At 36.7% G+C, this 20,279-nt stretch overlaps 1 protein-coding gene and 2 long non-coding RNA genes across 8 annotated transcripts in view; 2 read left to right on the top strand and 1 right to left on the bottom strand.

The window, feature by feature from the left end:
* LOC132916239 (prickle planar cell polarity protein 3-like) overlaps positions 1 to 20,279 on the top strand; it is a 117,284-nt gene that overhangs the window by 86,170 nt on the left and 10,835 nt on the right. The window contains exon 1 of one of the 4 annotated variants that reach the window (XM_060976055.1): positions 17,117 to 17,586. The exons of the other annotated variants lie outside the window; for them this stretch is intronic. Within the exon in view, the coding sequence (XP_060832038.1) occupies positions 17,117 to 17,586 (470 nt within the window). Of the gene's footprint in view, positions 1 to 17,116; positions 17,587 to 20,279 lie in introns of those variants that run through there. 4 annotated transcript variants of the gene reach the window in all.
* Positions 8,649 to 12,594, top strand: LOC132916250 (uncharacterized). Of its 2 annotated transcripts, XR_009660058.1 has the most exons (3): positions 8,649 to 10,587; positions 10,879 to 11,450; positions 11,546 to 12,594. It is a non-coding gene; the product is annotated as an uncharacterized LOC132916250 (long non-coding RNA). The 2 variants fall into 2 exon arrangements; XR_009660057.1 differs by having other exon boundaries at positions 8,649 to 11,450.
* Positions 11,580 to 18,068, bottom strand: LOC132916249 (uncharacterized). Of its 2 annotated transcripts, none has more exons than XR_009660056.1 (4): positions 17,538 to 18,068; positions 16,296 to 16,559; positions 11,832 to 14,716; positions 11,580 to 11,693 (listed from the first exon to the last, which is right to left on the bottom strand). It is a non-coding gene; the product is annotated as an uncharacterized LOC132916249 (long non-coding RNA). The 2 variants fall into 2 exon arrangements; XR_009660055.1 differs by lacking the exon at positions 11,580 to 11,693 and having other exon boundaries at positions 12,509 to 13,492; positions 13,568 to 14,716.

The raw sequence follows: 20,279 nt of genomic DNA, 5'->3' as shown, positions 1-20,279 counted from the left end.
AAAGAAAGAAAACTTTACTATTTCTAAAATTGCAAAAGTTCTCAGTAGAAGTCGGAAAGTCATTTATAATTTACTGAAAGATGTAAATAATTATGGAACAAAAAAAAGCAGTGGGAGACCTTCCGCGATTAGTACTCGTGAAAAACGTGCAATTTTACGTGCCGCGTCAAATTCGCTTCTCACGTCACGTGAAATTGCAGAAAAAGTTGGCGTAAAAACTAATCCTCGGAATGTCAGACGTGTACTACAACAATCCGCGCACATAAAGCGGATGAAATTAAAACGAAGACCAGCTCTAAAGCAGATTCACAAGGAGCATCGATTATATTTTGCAAAAGAACATATACGGTGGAACAAGAAGTGGAGGAAAGTTATATTTACAGATAAAAAAAGATTTAATTTAGATGGCCCAGATGGATTCAATTTTTACTATCATGATGTAAGAAAAAAAAAATTGTCACAAATACGGCGTCAAATGGGTGGAGGTAGCATTATGCTTTGGGCAGGTATTGGGTATAACGGAAAGACTGATTTAATATCAATTCGCAGCAAGATGAATGCTATAACCTATCGTAATTTGATACAAAATCAAATTGCAAAGTACGCAACACATATTGCGAGACAAGATTTTATTTTTCAGCAAGATAATGCTGCAGTTCACACCGCTAAGGTTGTGAAAGAATATTTTTCAACAGAAAATATTGCAGTTTTGGACTGGCCTGCATGCTCCCCCGATTTAAACATAATCGAAAACTGTTGGAGTAAATTAAGCAATGCCGTTTATAGAGAAAATAGGCAATTTGAAAGTATTAATCAGTTAAAAAAGTGCCTTGAAGAGGAATGGAGAAATATATCGCTGGATTATATTAGAAAACTATATCGTTCTTTGCCGAAACGAATGCTGGAGGTGGTGGAGAATAAGGGAGGATCCACACATTATTAAATTTTAAAAGGTTTTTTATTTTTGTACAATTTAGTAGATAATAAACACTACAACTTTTGAAAGTGTGCTATCATTTCGCCGACCGGATTTCACAATCATTGTTGATAAATACAAGAGGAATAGCGAAGATACAGTTTCAAGCTCATATACCTTATTACTACAAGGTACTGTTTATATGCCATTCGTCAAACTTGGGAAATTCGGACTCTATCTATGAGAAATTAATGATAGCACACATGTGCTATCTTTTTGTCCAAGGGTGTATCTATGACGAATTTTAGTTCCTTACGAGGATCTGTCCCTACGTGCTGTCTCTCTTCGTCATATTTTTCACCTGCGACATCTCTTTGTAGGGCGCTGAACCGACCCAGGTAACTTCGGCGAGAAATGTGCGTGTTGAGCAGGATACACGCATTTTGAGGTTATGATGGAATTGGATTTTTTAGTCGGAGTGGTTTGAAGATACAGGGGTTGATTTAAGGCATGATGGAACTGATTTGATTGGGGAAATAATTCGTGCTGTTTCTTTTATAAATGGAGAAGCGAAAAGAATGAATCTGACGGAGGAATTCGACGATGTAGGTTAATTTTGAAATCCATCCTACTCAGTTTTTTCCTTCATTATATCTTATTATAGATTTCTCACAAAACTTTTATTTTCTGTTGAGGAAGCACTTATAATTTATTTCTCATCGTTGCAACGACATGAAAAGCGAGAAAGGTAGTTAAGCAAAAATGAAAAATTGTTAACGTTTACTTGATCAAGTTTTTGTAAGGCAGTTCCTAATGACCTGTAGAAAGCGGCAGGAACTTCTAGGTAACGATTACAGAGATGAAGAATCGAGAAGTAAAAAGTATCTCCTTTGTCGGCTTATGATTCATTCGTTCCTTTTTTGTTTGCTAGTTTGTTTCGTGGAAATAATCATTCGGATAATGCGGCTGGTTAACTTTACCGGTAGCGTTCCAAACTTGGAACCATACACATTGTTGACAATGACGCCCTGATAGTGATCTCGAAAGGCGGTGTGGGTGACAATACGGATGACAAGCGTGTTACGCCAGTGCGAACAGGATTTAACATCGCCGTCTCATTTAGTTGTATCTTTTTCTTTTTTCCTTCGGAACAGATTTATGCCTGTCCAATTGGATAGATTTACATCTGCGTACACCTGCTCAATATATTATGTTTTAACACGTCGTTGCTTTGCTTAATACCATCGTAATTTATAATAATTTCATATGCCAATGTTACTTGAAATATTTCCTCTTGCAAATTACATTAAGACATTTTTTAAATGGAAAAGTGCATAATTTATGTTGGCGGTTATTTAACTAATTAAATTTCTCTAAAATCAATGTACTCTGTTTTAATAATGTTTCTTCAGTCATTCACTATTTAGTATATTTTTTAAATATTTGTCATCTTTTAGATTCTAAGTTTCATTGAAATATTACTGTTGATTCTTAAAAATTTCATTCACTTCGTTTACATTTAAACTAAATTTTTTACAAAAAATGTTTAAAAAATTTCCAATTTGGCCATAGTGAGTAACATTGTTTAAGTAGTACTCCATATATATACTATCAAATTTATTTAAATAATCCCATTTGATCTGCAGCATGATCAATGTTTGGAACTATGTAGGAATCTTTTTGAGAAAAGTTCCTAGACTGAAAGATCGAAGTTTCTGGGGAAGGTAACTGCGTGAAATGCCGAGGGATATGATTACCAGAGTAACCATAATTTCTTACATGTGATGAAGAATCATTTATTAATTTTCCATCCAGAGAGACAATTTCTGAAATCGATCATCCCGATCAGCCCGCCCTCTGTAATTTCAACTATACGCATGCAATCACTGTCCGTGAATAAGTCTGCTGTTTTTTTCCTGTCTTGGGAAAAAACAAAACGAGAAGAGAGTATACCCTCAAGGACAGGCGTAAACACGTCTCGAGGTTATCGCCTCGATCCATTCGTTCGACTTAGCGCGGTATATTGGTGAAACGTAATCGCAGTAGGCCCTGAAAGTCTCGTCGTAAATCATTATTCTACGAGAAAAAAGTAACTATACATTCGTGATCACATTTTTTATTCATGAAGCGAATACTAAATCAATGCCTATTAAAAAATTTGCAAACTAATACGGTACTATTATTTTCATCATAATCATTTAAATTGGTTATTATTGGTTGTATGCATTCACCAATGACCTTGAAAATTCTGTTTGCCAGAAAATATCCAGATACAAGTACAATAATATTCTCTGAAATTAGTAACCTTACTCTCAACAATAAATTTTTTGTTTAAAATTTTCCAAATATAAATACAGTATTCATTCACTTAAATTAGTAATTATTCTCAATGAAGTTTTAAATGGTCTTATATAGTTTATATGGAACATATAACAGAACCTGTATTATAAACAGAGAGCTAACAACAAAGTAAAAAAATCGAAAGATCGAATTCACAAATCTTAGCCCTCCGCCTTTGGTTATACGTCCCAAAAAACAATTCCTCGAAGTCACGCCAACTGATTGCCCGTAATTCCAACGTAGTGGCTGTAATCGTGTTCCCGAATAAAGACCTTTCTAAGAAGAAAGTCCCAAGGACAGTCGCAAGCGCGATCCGAGGCTACCGCGGCGATGATTCTGTGCAAAAGGTGATTCGAGCACAAGCCTTTAAGTACGTACCCGAAGAAATAACGTGCGTTAGAGGGCAAGAAACGTAAGTAGTTCCACTGATACAGTACAGGTTGTTCGCGATTTAGCCATACACTTTTGATTTCTCGTATATTCTCAATTTGATGATGCCAGAATTGCAATTATATTTTTATAAATAAGAAATGTTACTAGATAGTTACTAGATAGTAATATATCAAAATCTTAATACAAGATTGACTATTATAGCATAGTCACAATTCAAGAAAATTAGATATGCATTTTTTATCTTTTCCTGTCTTAAACTTTGGACTTTAATTATGCTTGTATTTTCATGGGTAAGAAATACTACTAGGTACTTGCTAAATAGTAATATATCAAAATCTTAATACGGGGTTGGTCATTATAACGTAGCTACAATACAAGCAAACCAGAATACATTTTAAAAACTAGAATACATTTTTGACCACTTTTATTTAAAAAGACAAGAATTTAATATTTTTAACACTGTTAAAAATGACTATTAAAGTAAGTTGAATCTTTCGTGTTACACCAAAAATAATTCGAATTCGTGTTAAGCCCATCGCTATCCGAAGCGAGCGCGGTAATAGAGGCCAGGTAGGCGGGTCGCTGCGCACGAAAAGTAGGGCCCCGCGGCTCCGGGGAACGTTTTTCTCTAAATTACAGCTTCGCTCGACTCGTTCGTTCCCCGTCGAGCCTTTCCCGCGAGCGACCAAGCCACACTCGCTTCTTCTCGTCCAACCACTACCTGAATTCCCGATTTCTCTGACGCGCATGCTCACGCTCGCGATTTCTCGAACGCGTCAAAGGACAAGCGACGATCAGGTTGGCGCCGTCATTGTTGTTTTGTCGAGCTTCTTATTGCATGTGACCCGGTCCCCTCAATTCACCAACAGGACTACCAGTGCCAACTGGACGACGTATTTTACGATTCAACGGAATTCCCTAAATAATTTCTTTTAATTTGATTTTTTAATTTGACTAAATAATTTGTGATTATCTGTTTAATTATTATTTAGAAATCTAGTGGAAGATTTCTATGTTATTACTGTTTAACTATTAATTTTGGTCTCTCTGTGCAGTTAACGCTTTTGAAGTAGGAATAGCAAAACAAAAATTCACATACATACTTAGGTTAGGTTCCAATTAATTAGCAGTGGCAAGTGAATAACATATATCTTCCGATTCAATGGGAATCCTTACATAATTTTTTAATCAGGATTTATGATTATCTTAAAAAGAGTTTCAAGTTAGAAACTTCTTAGTCATTATTGAGACACTTGACGAAAGATTTTTGCTGGTGTTACACTACTAAGTTTGGTATCTGTGTGTGGTTAACTGTTTCAGAGAAATAGGAATTTAATAGGAGTAATAGAAGTAGAATTTGCATACATATGTAGGTTAGGTTTCAGTTAATCGATTGAAGAAACCATTTATTAAGATATGCATATATACGTCTTGTCATCAGTACTTGTCGGTAAAAGTAACAGTCTTCCCAACGTAGAGCACTTAGCGGTTCGATGACAACGGTTCATTACAATACAGCATAGAAAACATCGATTATTAGAGAAATCTGTTTGTGTACGCGATTTCAACGTGTTTAAACAGAAGTTTTCACGAGATGTCCCGATATTTATTGGACGAGATAGGTAAACCGGATCACGAGCAGACCAGAGTTATCTTAGAAGAATGAAAATAGAGAAATAACCCAACGCTCCGGGATAAGGTTCACTGGGCGCAAATTTCCATCATCCTGCCGCTCTGGAGAACTTTTCCCTTCTTATCCTTTCTCTTCTATCCTCGTCTATCGTCTCTTCACCTCTTGCCTTTACATCATTTCGTCAGTTGAACATTACGATACCATTGATCTCCTCCGATCTCTATCTAGATAATTTAATTGATAACATACGAATTTAACACTTTCAGAGAAAGTTATAATCCATAATTTACAGTAATTGAGTAATGTAGAGATATTTATTGCAATAATAAATTCCGTTGTGTAATTGACAGTTATCCAAAACCAATTTAGAAACCATTTATACCGTAGCATTTTTTAAAGAATTATATTCTTATGAAGGTGTACTAAGTATTATAGGAAATTTAATTATACATTTCGTAATATATTACTATAAATTTGATTGATAAGAGTATCGACAAATTTCCGTAAAGCTTTTTCAAGTATTTATTTAGAAAGCATTTTACAATTTTCCCTAGTAGTATAACCAACTGTAAGTCCTACAGGGAATTTTTATAAGGACATTGAACTTCCTCTTTAACGATACAGACCGTGCTACACGCAAACAATTCTACTACAGATTCCAAAACTTGTTTCTCCAATCACACAGCCAATCGTGCCATTCCAATTCCCTAGGGAATTTTATCGAACATTCTTTGCATAGTTACCCATGTAATCACCAAAGAACTTGACCAAATCCTCGCAGCCAGAACTTTACAGGGATATCGTCTTTTCTAACGTAAAAGATAGGTTCAAAGTTCAATCATAAAACCTCGACCGTAAGCCAGGAACAATTTGAACATTCCAGGCTAATAGCTGCGCGTCGTGGCTTGCGCGTCGCGATTTCATTAATTTAACTCTTCCCCCTTTCTCCCTAGGTAACTTTGTACCGTTCACAGCCCCGTAATTCCACGGAAATGATCAAGCTTCTTCCACCAACCTCCTGCTTCCCTCGTACCGTTTCGTATACTGTAGAAGAAAAAGATGGAAAGGCCAAAAGTACAGATAGAAGAAAGATGAACGTACTGCTAGTGGAGGCAACGAAACCGACAGGCAGAACTGATGTGTAGTTGGTCCTGTGCCGTGGATGAACTCACGTAGGTTCGAGTATGCCCCGTCCGAGCCATCAACAGATGGATTCCAACCTACAATCTGCATAATTCCCCGACTGGATTTCCTTATACACTTGGCCAGCTCGCTCGCGCCCGATGGAACTCCACTTCCATTAACAACTCCTTTTTTCGTTCCTACCGATCGCGTTTGGACCTTGAGGCTCGTGCAGTGCCTCTCTCGCAAGCGGAACGTATTGTTTACACCACGCGCTTCGAGTGTCTACGATTATACGGCGATTCGACATTCGATTTGAGGTTAGAATGCGGTGTGCTTTTATTTGGAACGACCGAGGTTAAGGAATTGTAGTACATTGAGTCAATTAATGGCATTTATTTTTTATGTTCTTTGCAATTTTTGAAGTTTTTGATGGAATTAAATGTGAAATCTATTGAGTTGGGAGAACTGATTTCTAGTGATTTTTTAAACTGGTAGAATGCTAAATGTAAATAATAAATTAGAGACGAATGTTGGAAAGAATTTGGGTATATAATATAATTTATAGCATTCAGAGCTTCTGAGCGAAAGTATTCCTTTTTTAAAATAGTCTTAGAAAGGTTCTATCTTAATTAAAAATTCTGATCATAGGCTCATGTAATATGCATAGACACTTTACACACTATCATCTTTGAAGATCTAGAATATGGACAGCTTTTAACAATCAATTATATATCACTTTCAGTTGAATAAATAAAAACGAAAGATCAATGTATTTTATGATACTATATATGCATGACAAGGAAATATTAGAAATATTTGATGAATAAAATTGAAAACGTGTTTCGTTTATGTAAGGTGAGTCGACAACAAGAAGTTAATAAATTCACGAACGCTCACCGTTCATGGAGATTTATTGCATATATCTAATACGGAGTTTCGTGGCAATTACGGATAGGAGTGGTTTGATGTAATTATGGTGATCATGATAAATATCCGCCGTATCCTTTCTCTCATGAAAACTTTGAAACGTCGTGTAAGTTGACTATTGCTGTATATGAAATGTTTGTGTCGTTGACAGTTTTTTTAATATTATATTTTTATTTCTAATAACTTTATAATTTCAATCATAATTGCTTATATGACAAAAGATAGCTACTTTTAGTTTAATTTAGAGGATATAATTGTTTAATTTTGTTTAATTAATTTCGTTAAATATTTTGTTTAATTTATAGCACATAATAGCTTTGACTTTTGATATATGTACTTATTTCTTTCTATATCTTCAATTTTTCAACGTTACCAGATATTATTTAAGCTGAAATTTCAAAGAAGGACATTTAAGCCAGATTTATTATTTATATAACCCAATTTGAAAATCTATAACAAATGCAAAAAGAAAGATATAAAAAATTCTTGTTAACCATAAAGAGTTCTCCACTGTCCAACTATAGAAGTACAAAAAGAAAATGTTTAATAAAGACCAGATTAACCTTCTCCATCCTTTCTGAACAAGTTTCCCCGGTTAAGAAGTCGAATCGCCTTGTTTGTATCCTGACGAGCAGAGAACTGTCGAGTGTCGACGTAACAGGGGCAGGGGGGGAATGGCAGGATTTACAAATATTGAAACAGGCCGCATTCGAGCAGCTACTATTGACGGAGCAGTCGAGGGTCGAGTTGTTACCGGTGTTCCTTTCGAGAAACCGACTTGGTTCCGTGTGCACCTCTGCCTCGGGAAGTCGTAATGAGCAGGAGAATGCTCGTGGGAACCGGGGGAGGGCTGATCGCATAAGCGCGGGAAAGAAAGTGCGCGCACACATCACCGTGGATTCACAATCTCCATGAATTAAAACAGAAGAATTATACTATAATTGCACTATTATGGAACTGCCTTAACGATAATATGTAAATGGAAATTGAAATGAGTTAAGAACGTTAAATAAGATTCGATAAGATTGTAGTTTAAAAAATGGTAAAGATGGTAAATAAAATTTAAGAGTTGATGAATGATGAACTTAGATTGAAATCTGTTTTAGGCTAGAAAATTGTTTTGGGTACAGCATTGGATACGTAATTTAGGGCAGAATATAGGCGGAATGGAATATTTAGTAGCTTAAGGCGGTTCACAACTCCACCTATTATAGGCGCCAAATACTAGTTCCATTTTTATGACATTAAGGTTAGAATAAGTCTTTTTGTGAGTTTTGAGTCTTCCAAAATTTTTCTAATGAAGGTAATAATTTTTCTAATTATTCTAATTAAAAACTACTCTGTTTGATATTTCCATTAGGTATAATGAGTATTACTGAATCATTCAAAATATCGTGAAAAGAAAAGTGATTTAACACATGACTTAGAATCTCAAGTTCAAGTGATGAATTTATGAGTTCTGCAGATGCAATTGCGAAACAAAACTTGCAATAATAATACTGTTACATGTGCAGGTTAGGAACGCAAACTCGCATGTTGAAGAACCGTAGCCGTTAACCAGTAGAAAATCATAATTTCGAAAGAGATTAATCCTCGACTGTTCTATACCGTTTTATACCGTCAATTTGCCCGAGCTCAATACTGCACGGTACTAAAAACTGGACGTTCGAACAAAACATGATCTCAAAGTAGTATAAAAACCATCATCCATTGACTTCTCCTTTCCGTAAACAGACTCGAACGATTCGTTGATCACGCATTTCCGGTGTACGAGGGCTACAATGATACTTCGGAAAGATTCTGCCCTCTTCTGTAATAGTAGACTATTATCCCAGGTCTGTCTAGGACAAGAAATAGCTGCATGGAACAATTGTTCGTCACCGTAATAAATCTTCAGCAACTAGACGTTTGAACAAAAGGAATCGAAAATTTTTAGAATATTCTAAGCTCCAAATTTAGATAGGAAAGAAATCATATTGCACTGTTAAATATGTTTTCAGTATCTTTGCAGCTGTAAACCTAACCTTAAACATACACTTCAACACTTTCATTTCTGTTTAGAGCTCAACTGTAGCAAATCACACACACAAACAAACATAGACAGAGAGAGGGAGAGAGAGAGAGAGGGAGATAATAGTTGAATCACATACACACATATGTATAATGGTATGACTAATCAAAAGCAAAGGATACATTTCAAATGAAACACCATTGTGACCTATTCTGAACCTGGCTACTTATGGCTCAGATTCTTTATCAAAGTATAATCAACAAATGAAATCAAAGAATTATTTCAGATCAAATGCACAACGCTTGTTAGATCCAAGGAAAGAAACCAGTTCCCCAGGACGAAAAATTCCTCGCGTGTCGTAAACTGGTGGCGACCGTGCTAAATATAAACGCGGGAAAAGGAGGAAAACGTAGGCCGGTCACCTCATAGCGAAGTTCGGTGATACACCACTGGATATTCGGCTTGCCCAGCTGTTTCACTAGACGACAGGTGTAGAGGTGGAGAGGAGTCGTTGAACAGTTTGAATTGGCGAATCAAAGATCAACGTTGAGTTAGATTTTATTTCCTGGAATAATACTAACGTATTTCTCACTTCGTTCCAGATATTTAGCTAAAAATAATAACGAGTGACTATTGAATTGTCGAATTGAAAAATTGTAGAATTAATGGACTGTTTTGTTTTTACTGTATTTGTTGGAATGAAGCTGAAATTGGAAAGTATATGTGTATATATGTATACACATATAATTGCCACCTAACCTGTTATTCTGACAATCCAGGAAGTGCGCTTCAAATATGATAGATTATGTATTTTACACGTAGTATTTAGTGTAGGTTTTTGATTCATTCGTTGAACAATGGTCATCGGAGCATTACAAAATGGTTCTAACATATGTAAATAAACTTGTACAAATCTGACAGAATGAAATTTGTGAATATATAAGGTAGAATTGGGAATAACAATGAGTAGTCGTCGTGAAGATAATGTTTAAGTATTTGTGTGATTTATGTTTAGTGAAGTCTAGACGATTAATGTCCTGTCCATTAACGCGTATCTCAATAGTTCAGCGCTGGAATCCAGTATAAAACCAGTAAAACCGAAAGTAAAAGCCCTGAGAAACGAAGTATGTTTAAATAAAACTGAAAGTAGCTGGAAAAGTCGAGAAATTGTGGGAAAGTCTCGCTGTCACGGTAACCTAGAAATTCAAAAACCATCATTAACTCTACCTTCTTAACGTAAAGGTATAAAATATCTAGATCTAAATTAGAATTTAAATTCTAATCATTCGAAACCAGAAAAAAGTTTCTATATACTCCTGAAAAATTTGTCAATCCACTAATAAAATTTTAAAATCCTCTCAATAAAAATAAATTATAATATTATAAAAAATCAGGAGAATTTTCCTTTGATTCTTCAAATCTCAGAAAATCCGGGATAAGAAAGTAAAAACTCCCTCAATCTTAAACTTAAACTTCTATATAAAAGAGTAACCCATATCTTATAGTTATGAGAGATGTTTCGTTGATATATAGAATCACGGAAAATCCAAGATAAAAAAACCAGAAGAATTGCAAATTGCTCTCCTCCCAGCTCGTGACACGCACGCATTCGCAGCTCGTTAACGCGGAGAGCAGTCGCGGCTACCGTATAAAGCTAGAACGGCAGCGGTACTCAGATCAACGTTGTCGATGATGGAGGATCTCGGTCGGATAGAGTGAACGCCTTCGGCGCGGAGGTTGAAAAGTTCGAGTACTCGGTGTTATGCGTGGAAGAAGCATAAGAGATTCATCTGCATAACAGTTAATAATTCCGGTACATGGTGTGCCTTGTACCGGTTACTACACGGTGTTCTCGCGCGCGTATGCGCATGCGCATGCGCATAACCAACCAGGTTTCTCTCAGACAATCGTGTGCCACCTGTTTAGTAGAATGTCAGAAGCGATCCTGTTACTTTAGGCGTTAGAAATATGTCCTGCTGTTAAAGTAATCATACAGTCACCATTTTGTTTGATGGGATATAGAGATGAACGTTTTTTGAATAGTAGATGATTGAAATGAAATTAATGAACTATGAATGAAAGAACTAGACCACTAAATTTGTGCTGTAAGTTATCTATTTGAGTCTTCGAGTCAAAAAATTCAATTACAGAGATGCACGTTTCAATTGTCTAACAGAATTTTCAATCTACCTTGAACTAGCGGACCATTGACGTCTGAACCTCTGTACCGATAGAAAAAGGGTAATTCATAACGACAAAAAATTGATTGAGGAAACCTTCATCCTTTTCAAATGAAGGAAATGCTTGGAATGATTGAAGGAAGACGAAGTACAGCTTTGATTGAAACCCTGGTGGCGAGGTAGCTGTTTTTGCTGAATCCCTTGAAATAGAATAAGCAATGCTACTTCACTAATACAAACAAACGTTATAAACATTGGACCAGTCATTCTATTTCTCAATTACCGAACATGGTGATTAATTAAAACCATGATTTTAAATCGAATCTTCGTCTCGTTTAGAGTCATACTATGAACCAGAAATGTTCGTCAATTCCATGAACGATGAAAAAGTTGGAAGGGAACAAGAGCAAAAACTGTGATGTGGCAGTTGCCACTAAGCAGCTCGATGAAGACATTTCTCCATGGCATTCTCGGAAGCGAATGTCCTGGCTGAACCAAAAAGAGATGTTGCAACGTTGTATGCCTTCCCTCTGAATTAAATTAAGCCGTCAATTTCGATCCACTCTTTTAATCGGTTCTTCGACGAACGAGAATCGAGTCAGTATCTCGGCAGCAACTTATCATGTATCGAATCGTTCGTAATTTCTGATCGATATTTCTGCTAAAATATCTCTGATCTTTGATACAATAAAGATCATTAGTGGTATATACCTTTATGGTAAGTTCTGTGAAGGAAAGAATCTCGGTGAATCGTATTCGACCTCCACAGTAAAGTAAAAAGTAAGGAGGAAATGAAATTTGCACGCTATGGTTGCGGTTATGTTGAGCGAGTGAGGTTATGGAGACGTTAAAAGCGCTAACTTCAAATTCTCAAATATAAGATCGACTGTAATCACTAGTACTAGCGAAATATCTGTAATTATGGACAGACAGATATATAATAATATTTAATGGCTATATGAGCTTTTATGAATCGTACGAGATAATTACGTACTAAATATATTTTTTGTAATTTGTAAAACATTATTTTTAGCGAGGAAAGGATATCAAATAAAGATTGATGAGAATACTTGTTAATGAAGAAAATTGATTTATGGACATTTGCAAATGAAAGGTTTTTGTCTCGGTTCGTTCGTTCTTCTAGGCATTAGAATGCACAAGTTGTTCATGTTAAATGCTAAAAACCACTGCCGAAGATTAGTCGTGTTACTCAGTCGTTATCCAGACATCGTTGCGACTTCTTACGTATGCATGATGTGAAATCAAAGAGAAGCAGCGTGAGCAAATGCTACTGGGTATTAACAGTTCGTTCCAGATGCAGCTTTATGTTTATGCATCTATTTTAACCTCAAGTAAAACGAAACAGACAGCGTGCCATCATAAATAAGGAACTCCAACTATAAGTTGCGGATCTGCCTTAATTGATGACCAATAAACAGAATTTCTCCTCCCAGTCCATTTTACCAGAAACAAAAAATCAATTAATAACAAAATACAAAGATTGCTTTTGAAGAAGAGGTAAATTATTTAAAAAACGTATTATATAGTTCCTGCTTTATAGCCAGTAAGAATAAATGTTAAGTCAGGCATACACCTAGCATATTACCACTTCTATAGAATATTAGCTGTAAAGTAGAGGGGACAAAAACTATATGCTTATTGGCTGAGCGTAGAATTGCACTGCAATCCTCTCATGATAACGCAGAAGGTGGGGATAACCGAGTAGTCGCGAATACTCACGATTACAGCTTTACTTTAATCTTTGGACAATTTTCCTACAGAATAGATGTTACTCTTTCACATCCTCCATAATCTTAAATTCCTTTTCTACATTTCTCCATGTATCAGCAAACAGCATGTTAAACAGATATTTGTCAGAGAAATAAACGGAGAAGTTGTGACTTAATTGAGCCGAGCATGATTCATAGCTAGTGTTATTATCACAAACCTATACTCCTGGAATCGTCCTGAAAAATCATTCATGTGTATCGCGGTAAAATAAGCAGAAAGGAGACTAGAGATTTCTGCTAATCCATGCTTACGACTGAGTGAAACGAGAAACGATGGAATGTTGGAGAGTACGGTAACGATGATTAAGCGATTTATGTCTCATTGGCGGCGGATAGTCCGTATCATTAGAGACGATCCGAGAATCGAGTCCGGAAAAGGACTCGTTCCACTTGGGTTACGTAAGAATGCCTATTCCATATTTCTTTGCCCAATGTAGCGTTCAGAAATGGATCAGGATTCGTTTCAATGTATTCAATGTCTTCTGATACAGAGAATCGTTTTCTACTAATTGATTAATTAACTTTTAATTAGGAACACCGTTTTGAATAATTAGTTTGGACATATAAGATACGTGCTGCATCGTGATTAACGTTTCTTGGTAAATTAAAAATTTGCTGAAATTGATTATGCTTTACCAATTTGGTTAATGAAGTGTCAATTAAAATGGCGCTTTTTGGCCACTTGATTTGGGAATTTGGAGCATGTGTTCGGGTAACGAATTACCATGAAGTTTAAAACTTTCCTGTGAAAAGACTCCTGGGACCTAATTGAATATCAATTAATTTGGTAGCAGTCTGATACTCGAATGCGAACGAGTTTGAACTCAAGATTCACGATGATGATATGTAAATCTGAAATCCATCATGCGTTGTTGGATGATTAATTAACCTCTGATAAGAGTCTGTAAATAATTTAGATAAATATGTAAAATATGAATTTAAATATAGATTCGAGAGAAACGTAGGAACAAAAGAACTGCTGTATCCTGTTTTCGGTATTTCTTATCGATTAATGACCAATTTATAATTAACCAGTAATTTTACACCATCTCACGTTAATGAATTCGTGTGTATGCGTATGTTCGATGCAATAAAAGATCCAATAGAATAGTTTGCTGATATACGAAGCAAAATGTTCCGGTTTTATCGAGGCCATCTGGTTAATGGTCGATTAATAACCAATTAACATCGCATTTCCAAGTGAACCAGTCGGTTAACGATCAGCCAAGAACCATTACCGTGTTTCTTGGGCAAGGCGAGGGCATCAAGTGGATATACTCCAGAAAAACGGCAGCGTCATTACGACGAACATTTGCAACCACTTGCAGTGAGCCTGCGGGACATCGCCAACGACGAGGCTATGTTTGCTTCTGCAGTCCAGTTTACGTGTCACTGAGAGTGCTGAAATCGTTGTAGATAAATTTAGTCTTCTTTCTGTCGTAAAATAGTAAAATAGTACAACATGGTAGGATACCTAACATGTCCAGATTAGAAGGAGGAATTATGGCAATGGGAGGAGTACATTGATGTTTGATATTTCTTTTCATGTAGACAAGATTCTAGAGAAACTTTATGAACCTAACCTCCATTTCAGCGTAAATTAATCTAAGACGACAGAGCTCAAGATTTTGATCTAATTTATACAACTGAGCCGTGCCAATTTGAACTAAGCAATCGTAATACGCTAATCTAATCTAAAGCTGAAATAAATAAAAAGGATTTAAAACAGATTCTCATAGACCAAAGAATATCAGAAATTCTATAAAATCCATTTGAAACTCTTCAACTACACCCTCTAACTAATTTCTGCAATATCAAATAAAAAAAATCATCCTCAACTTCAAACCCAGAGAATACTAATCTAACCCAGAGCAACAAAAATCACCCCTGTATTGTCCCCAAGAAACGTTCCTGTATTCTCCAAGGATATCCACAGGAGAGAATCGATTCGGGCGATAGCGTCGTAGCAGATTATAGCCTCGGGGTGCGGTTGTGGTCACGGCACGCATAGTCCCTCGTGGAACGATGCTGGACCGACATGACTGGAGCGCGCGCGCGTACTCGAACGGGGCCCTTCGGCGAGGCGTCGGGCCCCGACACGCCACACATATTAGAAACGAATATAAATATATCGGGAAGCTCAGCAGAGCCCGCGGCGTGGTGGTGGGGACAAGCGAGCGCGTATTGGCGGCGTGGAAGTTACACGCAGCGGCGTAGCAGCTAGAGTTCGAGAACGGGCCTTCGTTCCCCCTTCCCTGAAGCGGCTTTCCAGCCGAGTAGCCGCCTTTACCCCGCGCTTCTCCGGCTGCCAAGCGGTCCCAGAGCACGCTCAGTGTCCGCTCGGCCTCAGCACGCCCGAGTAGGAAGGACGGAAACGCCGCTTCTAGAAGCTTTTTAACGCGTTCACGGACCGGTCACGATACTGCCGCCAATTAACCCCGTGAACCTTCTTCTCACTGTTTATCCCCTAATGTTTTCGAGAGTTTTGTCATTGTTTTACTAAACATCAATTAAATTAAGTGAAGTTAGAGAAGGTTCTAGTGGTGGTGTTTGACAGTTCATCGTTGATATCTATCCGTTTTTGTGATTCCGTGATAAATTGTTACGGTCAATATGAGCTGCTTTGAAGGTTTGTCGGTGGTTCTACTGCAACGGTGATTGACAGGATGAAGGTATTCGTGACTTTGCTCTGTCAGACTGGTCCCGGAATAGACTGACACGTCGCGTGTCAAGGCTTCGACGTGAATCGAATCTGATCCGTTGAAGAGGACGATTGAAGTGAACGGCGATCGGAAACTGACGCTTAAGAGAGTTAGGTTGTGTGAATCCTAGGCGAAGAGAGAAGCAGGCCGATCGATACAGAGATCGGGTTGGAGAATCCGCGTGAAACGTTATCGTTCGCCTGATTCCCTTTGTACGTTCGACCACGGTGCCGCGTATTAAAACGTTAATCTCTGGCTGTACTACCGGTTATACGTACAGATTGCCTCTCCCTCTCCTTTCTCTTGCTCTCTTCCCATTCTGCACATTGTACGTTCTTTCCCTCTCCCTCTTGGTTTAGCTCTCTCTGTTGCTCCTTCCTAGCTGCATCTTTGTCTCTTCTTTTCCTCTTCACTGCCTACTATCTTTCCTCCTTCCTTCCTTACGACGCTCGCTTTCTCCGCTGTCCCTGTCCCTTCGACGCGTCCTTGTCGTATCCTGGAGAATCTCTTGGTGTTCCAACAGCGCGTGCCAACCCGAGGAACTGAAAAAAACATGGTACACCGTCAGCCGAATGCCAATACCACTTTCTTGGCTCTTGCAAAATGGTTAAAGTATTGAGTAAATGGCAAACTTGGAGGAGCCACCAAGATTTTTAGCCCTTATGAAGCATTGGGTCGATGATGACATGCATAGAATCGTGGACTTTCGACGTCTGGCTCTTCCAATCTTAGGATTCCAGACACGATTCTGTAAGACTGTAAGAGAAGTCGTGAGGAAGAGACGATATACTGTTGACTAGGATCAGGCAGAAATTAATTTCAATACACTATTATTCATCAACGATAATAAAGTTACTCCTATACTGATGGTATACAACAACAAAACACAACAACGAAGGTTTTGCTACTAAAAGAGGTAATGCTTCATAATGACTGACATCAGCCCCCTCTAAACGAGAACAAAAGATGTTAACTTACATACATCAATTATAGAAGAACAGTTATTCCAATGCTACTTTCAAATTGCCAAGCGAATATTCCTTTGGAACCAGCAACAATTCAGATGGCATATTTACATGGGTCAACTCCTTAAGAAGTCATGTCAAGTCTAGCAAGAAGACGGAAGACCTCAGTGCTAGGCTCAAAAAGATGGTGGCAGGGTGGCTGCTGGGCCACCAGGAGCCACCAGGAAGCTTACCTCCGTAAATTATACGCCAGGAAAAACGATCAAGTTAACAAAATTGACGATGAATCTGCTACTCGACGGGATCTACCCAGTAATTGGACACCTGGCGCCGTCTACGAGTTACCTTCTACCGATGAACATTATTTGGATGCTTTTCTGAGGAATCGTGAAGATGGAAACGAGGAAGATGATGTGGTTGGTGTTATGGTTGGGTGTCCAGCTTTGGCTACAACGAGAGCTAGCCCTACGGAGAAGTGTGTGGAATATCTGAACGGTGCTCACGACGTTGCTGTGTTTGAAACCGAACGCAGGATCACAGGGGAGCCAGTGATACCTGATTGTGGCTCCTTGCATTCGGGTTATGATGTCGCCGCCTCTGCAGAGTGAGTTGATCTCGTTTTGCTGATTGGCCTGTTCGAGGGAAAGTTTTTTGGCCGGTAGCCTGCTTGTGATACGGATGTCATTTTAGTGATCTTGTTTTTTGGCAAGCTGGTTATATTCTTCAGAAGAGTGCGTGGAGAGTGGCTGAAAGGTGTTCCGTGTTATGTTGATTGGTGTGAAAGGTTTGGTGTTTACATTTTGTTGTTTTACTAGGAAAGGATATACATACGAATTCAAGTTTAATAACAAATTTTTGAACAGTTTTGGTAATAAGCGAGTACTTTTTAATACTTATTGGTGGTCCATTAGTTTAAGATTCTTTTGGTTGAAATTATATCTCTGCTCATAACTATCTGGATGCTGTGTTATAATCTTATTAAAATATATGAATCAATATTAATTAAATTAATTGTGATAGTCTTTGTATTAACCTAAAGGTAAAAAAGACTTCATTTTCAAATACTGCAAAGTATGCTATTACAATTGAAATGAAGATTGGCATTTGGCTCACAATATTTAAGGTTAGGATTACGTAAGGTTAGGCTTAACTTGAGTCCACTATAGAAAGTTATCAAATTAAAGTATCAACTAATCAACCAATAAGAACGAAACAAATCATACCATCATTAAACGTTCGTAATATTAGACATAGGAAGTACTAGTAGAAAAAATTGAAATTAGCACGTTTCGCGTTTCATTGATCACACCAGCAAAGTGTATACTATTTTCCTTGAACGTAGTCAGATCAATCTCCTACGGAATAATGTTCGCACTTTCTCGTTGAAAATGAAATTCTTCCCTTTCTATCTCGCACAGTGTCGGTCATAAGTCGAATGAATCAGTTTTTAAATTACGATAGACTAGTTGATGTCTTACGTCTTACAGTCTGGAAGCAGTATGAAGTTGCGATGAGAACAGATGCTTCTCCACTGGTTACCGTGTAATCAGGCCTACCACTCGCTGCCAATTCATCGTCTTTCATGCAAATAGGGTTTCTTGTCGTGCCACGAGACTTTCTCTCTCTCACTTGCAGGACATCTTAATGATATACTGCCCTCTAAATTGCAACATGCATACTTTTCGTTTTGAAAGTGAATCAATGCTATATTCTCGTTTTTCTCCCCCGTTTCTCCTAATGGGAAAAATTAACTAAATTGTGTATAGGTCTGGTTTTTTTTTTAAGTTGAGAGGTTATTAATTGATATTGAACGGAAATTACTAGATGTCGGTCTTATAGTACTTCTGGTTGTGAAAGTTAAGAGATATTAATTTTATTCTTAATTGCACACATATATTTCTTCTTCTTTTTTTTTTTAATGAAAATTAAAGGGTTTCTTTATGTTCGTTAAATTTATTTTTCACTGCATTTAGTTTCCTCTTTTTTTTTTTTGAGTTGAAATTAAAGGGTTGATTATATACTTTTTTTTTTAAATTAATAGGTTTGCGAAGCGATCGAGGTCCTTCCGTTTCTTCGAATTGATGGGAAGCGAATTTATCGCTTCCTGTGGGAAAAGAATGTCTTCTTGGAACGCTACTGCGTTTATATGCAATATGTGTAGTGCTAGTATGAATTCTTTGTTGCAATGTACTCATGTAGAAACATATTTAACACACTAATTAGTTCTAAATTAAACATATTTCGATTAATTGCATTGATTATATTTAAAGCTACACGTTTTAAAAAATCATGTATATATCATTTGTTAACATATTTCAATGTTAATAGATATCTATTTATAATTTCTTGTGGATTGAAGCGTTCGTCACATTATAGCTTCGTGCAGATATGTTTCGGAATTTAGGGTATATTACTAGAAGTATTTCGATACTCTGCTGTTAGAATACTTAGATAGTATTTAACTTCTTCAGCGTAAGAGAATGTCAATGATTTTGAATTTACAATCGGCGATAGAGTTTCTGCACCAATCAAATTAGAATGATCGGAATTTTTTCTAATAATTACATGTAATGAACCCGATTTGCATGGTTTTATTGCAAATTGTAAAATTTAATTAATATGTCGCCTTTATGAACGAACCTTCCATCCAAAGAATCATATAATTTATACTTTCTGTTTAGGTATGCTGAATCGTAACCTAACTTACATTTAGCGTTATGTTAATTTGCCAATTAGAGCATTACTTCATTAATTGGAATAATCATTCCACTAGAAATTCTTAAATACTTCGAAATCAGTTAGATTGTTCTATTTTCAATGCTTTATTATTAATCTTTGTAAAAAACTATCAATAATACACTATTCTGTAATTTATACATAACCTATATTAAATTACCTATATTGGTCAAATTTATAAACTTTCATAAATAATAAGTCAATCTGCAACAAAATCAGGAAGTTTCCAAAATTCACGAATCTAAAATATGATTTCATAGAATTAAAATAAAATTTATTTAAAATAAATTCATTGTATAAACTACATAAATTTGCTAGGTTAGAAATCCTACACAGAATAAAACTATAAAAGTATATAGGGTAGGAGTAATGGTAGTGCAACCGGGCAGAGAATGATTTTAAATAAAAAAATAAGAAAACAATTTGGTACAACATTTTTTCATCTGAAGCATCGTTTTCGAGATAATCGTCTTCGAAGATTTGACAAGTATACTTAAAATAATCAACAGGGATATAAACTACATTTGAAAATAAGTCTAAAATGTAGAACAATATTTTTCA

Source organism: Bombus pascuorum, chromosome 2 (assembly GCF_905332965.1).
Source record: "Bombus pascuorum chromosome 2, iyBomPasc1.1, whole genome shotgun sequence".
Classification (NCBI taxonomy): domain Eukaryota; kingdom Metazoa; phylum Arthropoda; class Insecta; order Hymenoptera; family Apidae; genus Bombus; species Bombus pascuorum.
This window is presented reverse-complemented; position numbering and strand designations above follow the sequence as displayed.